At 33.2% G+C, this 11,426-nt stretch overlaps 2 protein-coding genes across 4 annotated transcripts in view; one reads left to right on the top strand and one right to left on the bottom strand.

Annotated features, from left to right (window-relative positions):
• DNAAF19 (dynein axonemal assembly factor 19) lies at positions 1-4,450 on the bottom strand. 2 transcript variants are annotated; one of them, XM_087946172.1, is made up of 4 exons: positions 4,211-4,450; positions 3,023-3,168; positions 1,881-2,013; positions 1-1,395 (listed from the first exon to the last, which is right to left on the bottom strand). In XM_087946172.1, exons 2-4 carry the CDS (start codon positions 3,148-3,150, stop codon positions 919-921), a joined length of 738 nt encoding a protein of 245 aa, XP_087802298.1. In that variant the 5' UTR covers positions 3,151-3,168; positions 4,211-4,450; the 3' UTR covers positions 1-918. The 2 variants fall into 2 exon arrangements, with proteins under 2 accessions (XP_087802298.1, XP_026539453.1); XM_026683668.2 differs by having other exon boundaries at positions 117-1,395; positions 4,275-4,448.
• A 116-nt stretch (positions 4,451-4,566) lies between these two features.
• Positions 4,567-11,426, top strand: part of EFTUD2 (elongation factor Tu GTP binding domain containing 2) — a 36,839-nt gene continuing 29,979 nt past the window's right edge. Inside the window, exons 1-4 of one of the 2 annotated variants that reach the window (XM_087946171.1) lie at positions 4,567-4,648; positions 6,215-6,323; positions 6,652-6,817; positions 8,136-8,214. In XM_087946171.1, coding sequence (XP_087802297.1) covers positions 6,219-6,323; positions 6,652-6,817; positions 8,136-8,214 — 350 coding nt within the window. In that variant the 5' untranslated portion in view covers positions 4,567-4,648; positions 6,215-6,218. Of the gene's footprint in view, positions 4,649-6,208; positions 6,324-6,651; positions 6,818-8,135; positions 8,215-11,426 lie in introns of both variants that reach the window. The other variant, XM_087946170.1, reaches the window with a different exon arrangement.

Below are 11,426 nucleotides of genomic sequence, written 5' to 3'. Positions count from 1 at the left end.
CTCTGGTATATATGGCTCCTCTGATGAGAAGGATGAAAGAGCATACATAGGATAAAGATTAATTAGAAAGTACTGTATAGGTTGTAGGTATAGGACAGTTCCATCTGATACCATCTAATACCATGATCCAAAACAACTTCCTTAAATTTCTTTATTGCTTTGCTGGGAATAACACAGTTTTTAAAATTTTCTCTATCAAGACTAAGCTAGTTGAAATCCCAATTAATATAGTATCAAGTTAATATTAGCCTGGAAATACAACACTATTTTTGCTATAACGGAATATGTCAGAATATTGCGGCTACTCAAAAGTTTGCTTCTTAGCTGTTAACTGGATTATTGCTATGGTGAGCACCTAGAAATCGACAATCAATCTATCATACCCTGTCACTGATACTGTGTAGCTGTAAAGAATAAAATGCATTCTCTCAAAATATCTTAATAAAAGCATATTTATAGTTAATACTTGCTTTTAGGTTCTTCAATCTGAATTAAAAGTTCTTGTCTCTGTTTCAGCTGAGTGGCTTGCTATGCTTACCTATTAGTAAAAAAATATCTATATAAATATGCTCAAAAATGCCCACATCTGAGTTGTCAGAGGTCCCTTTGATACTTCAAGGACTAAGCATTTAACTAAAACAGAAGATCAAGAAAGATGTGTAGTAAGACGTATGACAAAAGTACTCAAAAAACAAATAATGCATAATTTTAAACTGATAATGGTTTAAGTTCGTACATTTTAATGACAAAAAACATTTTAATGACAAAGAGAGACAAAAAGCAAGAGGTGAGCACTCTCTGATTATATATCTATTTTTCATATTCTCTTATTTTTCTAATAAATACTAAAAAAGGCTTATAGACACCTAGACCTTTCTTTATATTACAATGTTTCCATTCTTAGTCATTAGTATATACTCAAGAATTGATCAAGGAGATTTGGTAAAGGTTCATCAGTTTTAACACTTTTTTTTCAATTCCTTTACCTGCTTGACAATAGATTTGAGTAGCATCTGTACCATCTTCATTTGGAATCTGTTGGATTTCAGAAAAATTGCCAAGGCCACTTTCTATTTTTTGCAATTTTTCAAATAACTGCCTGCAGTTTTCTTTCTCTGCCTCACTAAGGAGTTCAATGTTTAGTCCAAAACGTTTGGTGCCTGATAAATTCTCCAAGATATCCAAGATAAAATTGTAGTCTTTGATGCAAGCATTTTGGTTCAGCACCACTAGAAATTCACCTAAGAGGCCAAAAGCAAGATCTGTTTGGAAGATCCGGCCCAAGTTTTGGGATCCAAGTTGGAGGAGGAGGAGATAGCGATCCTGATTGTTTTTCATACATCTGCGCCAATCTCTGTAGAACTCTGCAGAAGTCTCAGGCAGGTGTTCTAATTCCTAGATAATTTTAAAAAATGACATAGTCCCACCACCTATTGTACTTTCCAACTCAACAATTAATAACTTTTTTCATTTTTAAAATATCAATTAATGTTTTATGGAAAGTGAAATTTAAACAGGGCTGCTAGAAACAGATTTTTAAAAACAAAAATCCCACAATATATTAATTAATGATGAGCAATCAGAAGAGATCAAAAAAGAGAAAAGCAGAATACAATCTCTTAAAAAAGATATGCTTTTTGGGTATAATCCTTCAACAAAACGATAAAAACTAGAAAAATGAATAGGATGGTTAGGATAGGACAGTACAGGATAGGATAAAATAGGATAGTAATAATTCCATAGCATTGTTAGATTTATTCAAATATTGGAAAAAACAATCTTCTAATTTTAGTTCCTAGATAAAATAAAAAATTAAAACAGATTTAATTAAAAAAAATATTTGGAGAAACATTTCGGCTCATAGACAGAATTACTCTTACCTGAGGCAAGTCTATCTTACTCTCTTGTTTGTGTTTTGCTTTAACTGCACAGGAGTTCCACAACACATTTCTGCCACTTCCCATTTTGTCCTTTTTCTCCAGAGGTTTCAAATGGGAGGCTAGAACAATATCTCTGCAGACAGAATGGAGGAAGATTCTGGAGACATTTCAGATAACCATTTTAGTAACAGCAACTTGGTTTAAAGCTACTAAAATCTCATTTCATCCAATTATTTAAATTATAAGAAAGTTATATCATGCATCTTGCCTGGCCCCTTAAGTTTATGGGAAAGGCCACTCTACCATATAAAACTTTGGATAACTTACAATATATAATATGCAATATACAATAGATATTGCAACATGTAAGAAAAAAAATGCATTAGAGAGGACACCTCTGCTTCTTCAATTTTAACTAGTAACTTTAGCCTCTGTGTTATGTGCTCCAGTTGTTGCTTCTTTCCTGATATATTATGTATTACATAAAACAAACTTTAGCCTCTGTGTTATGTGCTCCAGTTGTTGCTTCTTTCCTGATATATTATGTAAAATAATAGGAGGAAGAATGATTTAATTGTTAAAGTTATTTGGCTCCCTTCTCTTAGAAATGCAGAAGTTAAAATTGAGGATAATGAAAGCTGCACTATATCACAGAAATGAATATTTTTCTAGTGTTGTAGCACATTTCCTGCACAAAATAAAAGTACTAGATAAGAAAGTCTCCTAGATTGCTTTCTAATGTTTACATTCTGTGATTAACATTTAAGTTGTTATTCAGTGTGTAAATATATCATTCACTGTTCTACATGCAATGAAATAAACATTAAAGAACTACTAATATTATGAGACAATTATTACTCTCCAGTGTTAACAGACCAAATAGGCTACTATAAAATAAATGAAAACATTTTTCAGCACCAATAGAACAGTTGGGAAGGCAGCTCAAAAATCACAGTACGAAAATAAAGAAAAGTTCCGATTTTAAAAATAACTAGACTTACAAAACTTATATGTATTATTTATTTCATTATTATTTGTTTAATAAGTGTGCTAAATTCAAAGGAAATTGCCGTCATGGATAAATAAATGTTTTTATTCACATTCTGCATCAAATCAATAAAGGAATCTGAAAATCAAGAAACCTGAATTCTTCATAAGATGATACTTTCTGATGTACCGCTCGAAATTTAGCCTCATTTTCTCTCTGGTATTTCTCATCTGTGGCAATAGCTTCTTCCAGCTCTTTCTCCAAAGCATGGAAATCTATCATGCCTTTCACTTTGGGAACCTAAAAACAGCACAGCTAACCAATACATTATTTAATTTGAAAAAGTAGGTTTTTCTCTCAAATAATTGTATAATAAAAAACGATCAGCTTCTTATGACTATCCCAAACACACATTTTGTCCAATTTTCCCAATGTTAAAATGTTTCAGTTTTCATTAATATAGAGTACCAAAAACTTTGTAATACTCATTTTATTTACAAATATAGCAGTAAACAGAACAAAACCCTTGCCCTGAGCTATTGGTACTTCATTTTTAGATCATAACCATAAACTCCAGTATCTGGAGTCAGCCATCCAAGTCAATCATGTCGTTAAATCAATATTTGGTGAATAAGCTATAATGGGATCATGTGCTAAATCAATACTGAACAATCCTCTTCATTGTTTAGCATGAAATTCTTCTGATGCCTGCTGGCTGTTCAGATTTTCAAAACTGGCTCCATTCTGGGGTTTTGTTGTTGATTTGCTACTGTTTTTCTAACTGTGAAAAGAATCATTCTCCAACATGGTGATGTGAAAATAAATGAAATAAAATGTTGCAGTGATTGCATTTTATTTTCTCTAATACAGCGGTCTCCAAACTTGGCAATTTTAAGACTTGTGGACTTCAACTCCCTTCAACTGGGAGTTGAAGTCCACAAGTCTTAAAGTTGCCAAGTTTGGAGACCTTTGGTCTAATGTATGTAATACAACTCCATCCTCGTTATTCTGTGTTTCATGAATTTATTCAGCAAAATTAGTAAAAATAGACTGAAAGATATAATTTTAAGAGTCAATTCAACCACTACATCCTTGCAAGTAGATTCTGACATATAAGGAATTTGCTATTGAAGTACTTCACTATAAAATACTAAGTAGGCAAGAACATAATCAGAAACTTTCCCATAAAACAGTAAACACGTCAGACCGAATTAATAAATCTTTTGGCCACTCCACATTCAGTGGCGACGGATTCTACAGATTTATGTTTTATTTTACTATCCCATGCATACCCACTACCCCAAATACCGTTCTCGATTTATCTCGCCAACCTGACCGTTACCAAATAGAAGGAATGAAAGATTTTTCTATGTTTGTGGGAACGTAGTTCGATTTTTTTCCCCCACCTAAGCCTCCACTTTCAAAAGCAATTAAGCGTCGGTTCGGTTTCCAAAGCAATTATGGAAACGAGATGGAGAGGTGGATCTATAGCGATCGGGGCAGTCTATAATAAACGCCTGATCACAATCAATGCTTATGAAAAATTTCAAATTTTGCTGAAACGGCCTGAAAAGAATGGAAATCGCATCTCTAAATCTCTCTCACTCTCCAGCATCAAAAAGAGGGCAAAAATGTGGAAAATAAATCAGGCTGCTAAATGGACAACTTTATCCGGAGGAAATTGAAGGGACTTTTCTTGCCACCGTCGCGTCGTGCGCCGGCAAGGGAAACGTCTCGAGCAACGCGCGCTTCTTGAGAAGGAGAACAAAAAAAAGGTAAAGTGCACGCGTGCGTTGCTATTTCTTATAAAGCCTTACGATATTTTTTTTAAAAAATGCTTATTTTTAAAACCAAATAAACGGCCGTTAGATTGCATAATATCTCTCAGTAGACTTAAAATACGCGCTTTATACAGACCGTGCTGGAATTCGAATGAACGGATATGGCAACGGGTAGATATTTGGGAGAACCCTACCCATGGAAGCTAATGGGAAGATAGATTTAGGCATTTTAAAAAGATTTTGCGCTTTCAAATTGTAGAGAATAAGTGTCTACACGTCTTTTACAATATTTTATTGAAACATATACATGCCTGTCTTCATTAATTGCAGTATGAAAGAGATTAATCTATATATAAGCGAAATACCACTCACGCATCATCACAAAATATCCAGAACCATAAAGCCTACAAACTTGAAATTTGGCACATATGTTCCTCTTGACTTCTAGGTGCTCACTAAGAAAGGATTTTTCGAAATGACCATCAGAGCATTAGTATTTTGTATATTATTATTAACAAGGTCTGATGCTAAGGAATTCCACTCCCCCTCCCCACCTGAAAAGAAATCTGTTCCAAATGCAAAACACAAGCAGAGGAGAGGAGTTTCAGTTTTAGTTTCGCAGCAGCAAGCAGCTTTAGTACAGAACAGTTGAGCTAAGCCATGCCCAGGCTCCTTGCTATCTCCTTGCTCACACAGCAAATACTGTTTCACTTTCCGAACAGCCCTCAACTCTCACACACTGACAGGACCAGATGAATACCGATGGATGCTGGTAGGCAGAGGCAGAATTTTTTCTCCCTTATTTTCCTCCCCCAAAACTAAGCCCATCCACATAGTTTCATAGTGAAGCACGGGTATGGAGCTAGTATATACATAATCTTCCTGTGAAGCAAAAAGCACTCAACAGTAAAACCATATGCTTGCATTCAGATAGACTAGGTTTGTGGAAAATAAAGCTACAACTACAAAGTGCATTTCTGATAAGGTGCTGTTTTTGTTGCTTTTTCTTTTTTTTAACCTGTAACAGAAAGCTATCATATTCTAAAACTGGAAGTTGTGACTGGCAATTCTGAAAAAGTTGCTGTTGAATTAGAACAATGAATTTTGTAAGAATAATTGTTCTTATTCTAGATAAGGTGAATGCTGTGAAATGAAGACAACTGTGGCTAAAAAGGAGTTGGAGAAGTTATACCTGATAATTAAAACTAGGGAGAATAGTGGAAGGTTGATGAATAAAAAACAGCTCTTGGATTAATACTGGCAGAAAACTAATGAATTGGTAGCTCATAGCTGTGAAACTGAAAATAAAATGTGAAACTGAAAATAAAATGTGAAACTAAAACAAGGAATAAGCTATTTAGAATAGTATTAAATGCTGATAAAGTATCAAGTTTGTAATAAAACTAAGGTGTTAAGATAATACATTGAAAAGTATCCCAATATGAATCTTGCAAGCAAGAGTAAGCCACATTAAATAACTAGCAAAGCAATCAAATATTAAAGTGATACTTTCAGAATACAAACTAGCTCTATTTTAATTATTTATTTTTATATTCAAGACCCAGCAACATGGATACAGACCTGTATGATGAATTTGGAAATTATATTGGTCCAGAGCTTGATTCTGATGATGATGATGATGAAATGGGTCGTGAATCAAAAGATCTTGATGAGGTACTGATTTCATGCTTCTGCTACAAACAATATTCATGCTCAATATTCATTCTTTAGTTTTTTACATGCTTCTGTAATTCAGTTTCTATAATGAACAGATTAAAGATTAAGATGTTAATCTTGCTCTTGAAAGCAGTGTGAGCCTTAATTTTAAGAGAGGCTGCTACATACCGCTGAGAAAGTACTTCCTTGTTTGGCAGCATTTTACAAACTATCCAATATGCACATATGTTTGCAAGTTATAACTGAATATAGATACCAGCCCTAAATTCTGTAAGTAGAACTCTATTACTAACAGTTGGCTGAGAACAATTTATTTTGGTTTCAGCCTGATGATGACGACGACGACGATGATATGGGAGACCATGATGAAGACCACCCTGGGATGGATGTAGTGTTGCATGAGGATAAAAAATATTATCCAACAGCTGAGGAAGTATATGGTCCTGAAGTAGAAACTATAGTGCAGGAAGAAGACACACAGCCTCTTACAGGTGAGAAATTTAAATGGAAGGACTCTGTTGCACAACTTGCAACAGCTATACTATTCTCGAAATCTTAGCTTCGTTTTATTGTATTACTGTAGAGTTGCTGTAAATCCAATTGGCTTGCCTGGGAATAATAATATTTTACTTATTTATTAGTGTTATTTTTGATCAGGTCAAGATAGCATATATGCCTAATGCTGCTACTTACTATTTTTCCAGTGAATTTTGTTCAGCTAAAAAAGAGTGACTAGTGCAAAGTCACCAATGGCTTCATGCCTGTGACAACATATAGTCTCTCGGTTTCTAGCTCAGCACTTTAGCCACTACCCCAGAATGGTTCTCACAGTTGTAACGTTTCATATCCCATTGTCAAAAGGTTGGGAAAGGCTGTTCCAATTAACATGGTTGGCTGAGGGAATCCTGGGAGTTGAAGTCCACGTATCTTAAAATTAAGTTTAGGGAAAATTGTATTAACATGATCAGACAGTAACCAGGATAGAAAAGATAGACAGCATATCTGGTAAATAAAGATACTTTCCTATTTGAAATGTATCTACAATGCAGTCCCAGAAAAATATTTGTAGAGTGTATTATCAGATATTTAGCACATACCATCTTTCAGGGCTAGAAAATAAGATAGGTCTAATCATTCTGTTAAATGTTAAATCTACTGATAGGAACTGCCTAATTGCCACTGATATATTTCATTTACTGTATATTTAATTTACTGTATCTGTATCTTCATATCTCAAAAATAGCTCAATTTCAATTTTAAAAAGAACTGATATAAAAGAACAACTTTTGTTTCTTCAAGGAATGTTAAAATACACTGAGTTTTTTAAAAGAAAAATATAATTTAAAAAATCTACTGATGCTAAAGAGATATAAATAGAGCTGCTAGATAAATTTTCCTGGGCTAAAAAAGTGTATGAAACTACCATATATAAAACTAGATATCATGGAGAAAGGTTATTGTATTAACCCTTATGAGGAGATCTGTTTTATATTTATTCTTTTAGACACTGATTTGCCATGCTGTATTTTAGGCCAGATGTTATACATCAGTGAGAACTAAGACTAGTATATTCTGTCTCATGTGCTATTAGTTACATTCACTGTTTGATACTTGGGAAATATTCCCAGCCTCTTTTTAAACAAAAATAAACAAATCTCTTTTTACTTGTCATGCATAAATTAGAAATCCATGGAATTCAGTTTAAGATTTGTGACATGTATTTTTAAATCTGTTCCCATTGATCACTGATTTAGAAATGCCTTGTTTTCCTGTTAGACATTATTATTTCAATGCTTTCTTTTCCTACAGAACCTATTATTAAACCAGTGAAGACCAAGAAATTTTCCCTGATGGAGCAAACATTGCCAGTTACTGTATATGAAATGGAGTGAGTAGAACTTTGGATTTATTGGTTTTTCCTCTTCTTTTCCCTCCAAACCTTTTTACTGTTTTTGCTTCTCTGTGTTCTTTTCTTTCATAACTTCTTCACAAATTGGCCACTAAAACTTTTAGTTGTTAAGTATTCATCTTAATTTGTATTATGGTCTGAAATATGTAGTCCAACTTATATGAAATGTGCAAGTTTGATTAAAGATGCCTTAGCTCATATTATAACGCTTGTGTTTCTGCACTACTCTTCTAAGCATCAAACCCTTAATCTATTTTTATGTAATCACCCTTGCAGTCATACATTTGTATTATACTAATTTTCTTTTTTAATTTTTATTAATTTTATTCTAGAAAAAACATTTATTTGACATACATTTAAAACAGACAAATCAAAATACACACACACACACACACACACACACACACACACACACATAGATTTTACAGCATATATTGAGCAATGGTTAATTTTTTTTTCTTTATCTTTATCATTGACGTGATCTGCCTTGTTACCATAACTCCTTCGTTCTTTTAATGTTTTAATTTCTCGATATAGTTTGTGATTAAATGCATGTCTTCTGTCATTTCCATAACTTATCCAAATATCAAATATTACCTTTTCTTTAACCACTCATACCAAATGTTCCATATTTCATAGTAGTCACTATCTTGTTTATTGAACTCTTTGGTTAGGCTATCCATCTCGGCGCATTCATGTATTTTTTTTAATTACCATATCCTCTGAAGGAATGGAAGACAGTTTGCAGTTTTGTGCGTAGGTTATTCTAGCCGCAGTTATGATATGCAAAATTAAATATTGATATTTTTTCTCTGTGTTTGAATCTATCATACTTAGCAAAAAGTTTTCGGGTTCAAGTTTTAAATTCTGTTTTGTTATATTTAAAATCCAATTTCTAATATTTCTCCAAAATTTCTGAGCACATGGGCAAGTCCACCACATATGAAAATATGTTCCTTGTGCGTAGTTACATTTCCAACAATTGGGTGGGGGAATATCTTAGCCAGTCTCGCAGGAAGTAGGTGCCAGCGATGAACCATTTTATATAAGTTTTCTTTATACGAGACTGCCATAGTTAATTTGCAATTTGTTTGCCAAATGTGTTCCCACTTATCTAATTCAATACTATGACCCACGTTTTTAGCCCAAATTATCATAAATTCTGTAACTTTCTTCTTTTAATTTGTAGTCCAAAAGATATTTATATGTTTTACTAATTGTTTTCTTTTCCTCTCCTAGCCATATTTTATCTAATTCTTGTGGAGTCATATTAAAGCCAAATTGTTCTCTATCTTTTTTATAATGGGTTTGTATTTGTGCAAAGAGCCACCATGCTATCTCTTTTCCTTGAATTTGTATTTGCTTCCTATATTTAAGCTCTCCAGTGTCATATAATAAATCTTTATACCTAACAATATTTTCATAATCCAATACATTTGGATGTGTAACTGCTTCTAGTGTAGATATCCACAATGGAACCTTTGGGTAATGGTTTTTTTTTTTAATCTTTCCCCAGATATTAAACAATAGGTTTCTTACATGGTGCCTTTGGAAATATGAATGTTGTTTAGATTTTCCATCCCACATGAAGGCGTGCCAGCCAAGTTGGAGATCAAAATCCTCTTTTACTAATAACCTTCTATTTTCTAATTTAACCCAATCCTTAAGCCAGTTTACTATAGTGGCATCATAATATAATTCAAAATCTGGAAGGCCAAATCCTCCTTTTTTCTTGGCATCCTGTAATAATTTAAATTTCACTCTGGGTTTTTTCCTCTGCCATATAAATTTAGATATACATTTGTTTAATTCTACAAAAAAAATATTTTCCAACTTGACTGGCACTGTTTGAAACAAGAACAACAGTTTTGGCAAAATATTCATTTTTACTATCGAAATACGTCCCAATAGCAATAACTGCAATTTGACCCAATTATCTAAATCTTTAACTATTTGCGTTATTAACTTATCATGGTTATCTTTTTTAATCGACGAACATCTAGCAGTCAACCAGATCCCTAGGTATTTTACTTAATTTACCACCTGCATACCTAATTTATTTGCTAGTTCTTCCTTCTGCTCCTTTGTACAGTTTTTTGTTAACACTTTTGTTTTTTCTTTGTTAATTTTTAACCCTGCTACCTTTCCGTATTCTTCTATTTCTCTTAGTAGTATAGGGCTCGCTTCTAAGGGTTCTTCTAATGTAAATCCCATATCATCTGCGAATGCCTGGAGTTTATATTCCTCTTTTTTAATTTTTAGTCCTGTAATCTCTTGGTTTTGCCTAATTTGTACTAAAAGAGTCTCTTTTGCCAGTATACAGTAGAGGAGCTAGGGGGTAGCCTTGTCTTACTCCTTTATTTATCTTTATGGTACCTGTATTTTCCCCATTTATTAATATTTGTGCAGTTTGCATGTTATAAATTGTCTTAATGAATCCTATAAAATTTTCACCAAATTTCATGCCTATCAGTTGTTTAATAAGAAAGTTCCAATTCAGGTTGTCAAATGCCTTCTGGGCGTCTAAAAATATCAATGCCATTGTCTTGGTTAAGTATACTTCATAATATTCTAATATATCCATAATGGTTCTTGTATTTTTTTTATTTGCCTATGGGGGAGGAAGCCATTCTGATCAGTGTGGATAATTCTACTTAATACTCTCTTTAATCTTTCCGCCAATATTGTGGCCATTATTTTGTAATCTACATTTAAAAGTGATATTGGTCTATAGTTTTGAATTTTTTGTGGGTCTGATTGTTCTTTATAAATAAGGGTAATATATGCTTCCATCCATGATTTAGGCATGTTAGCATTCTTCAAGGCTTCATTGTATAAGTCCACCAATATCTCCTCTATTGTTTCTTGGAATTCCTTATAGAATTTCGAAGGAATTCCATCTGGGCCAGGGGTCTTGTTTGCTTCTTGTGTTCCGATTGCCTTCCTAATTTCTTCTATAGATATTTTATTATTCAAATTTTGTTTCTCTTCAGTAACTTCGGGTAAGTTCATTCAAATATCGATCAATAGATTCTTCTGGTATTTCTTCCTGTTTATACAATTTCATAAAAAACTCCTTAGCAATTTCTTTCTTTTCTTGGGTCTGCGTGCATAATTTCCCTTCCTGATCTTGGAGAGCTACAATCGTTCTCTTTTCTTGTTCTTTTTTAATTTTATGGGCTAACCACCTC

The sequence above is a fragment of the Notechis scutatus genome, chromosome Z (assembly GCF_049901735.1).
Source record: "Notechis scutatus isolate UNSWTSFEM ecotype Mainland chromosome Z, rNotScu1.2, whole genome shotgun sequence".
In the NCBI taxonomy this organism is placed as follows: Eukaryota; Metazoa; Chordata; class Lepidosauria; order Squamata; family Elapidae; genus Notechis; species Notechis scutatus.
This window is presented reverse-complemented; position numbering and strand designations above follow the sequence as displayed.

Bases quoted from the DNA above. Each gene is read 5' to 3' on its own strand.
- DNAAF19 (XM_087946172.1), bottom strand. From the start codon at position 3,150: ATGATAGATTTCCATGCTTTGGAGAAAGAGCTGGAAGAAGCTATTGCC. The intron at 2,014-3,022 runs GTTTCTTGATTT...TTCTGTCTGCAG, and splicing joins TCATCTTATGAAGAATTCAG to AGATATTGTTCTAGCCTCCC. The intron at 1,396-1,880 runs GTAAGAGTAATT...AAAATTATCTAG, and splicing joins GTAAGATAGACTTGCCTCAG to GAATTAGAACACCTGCCTGA.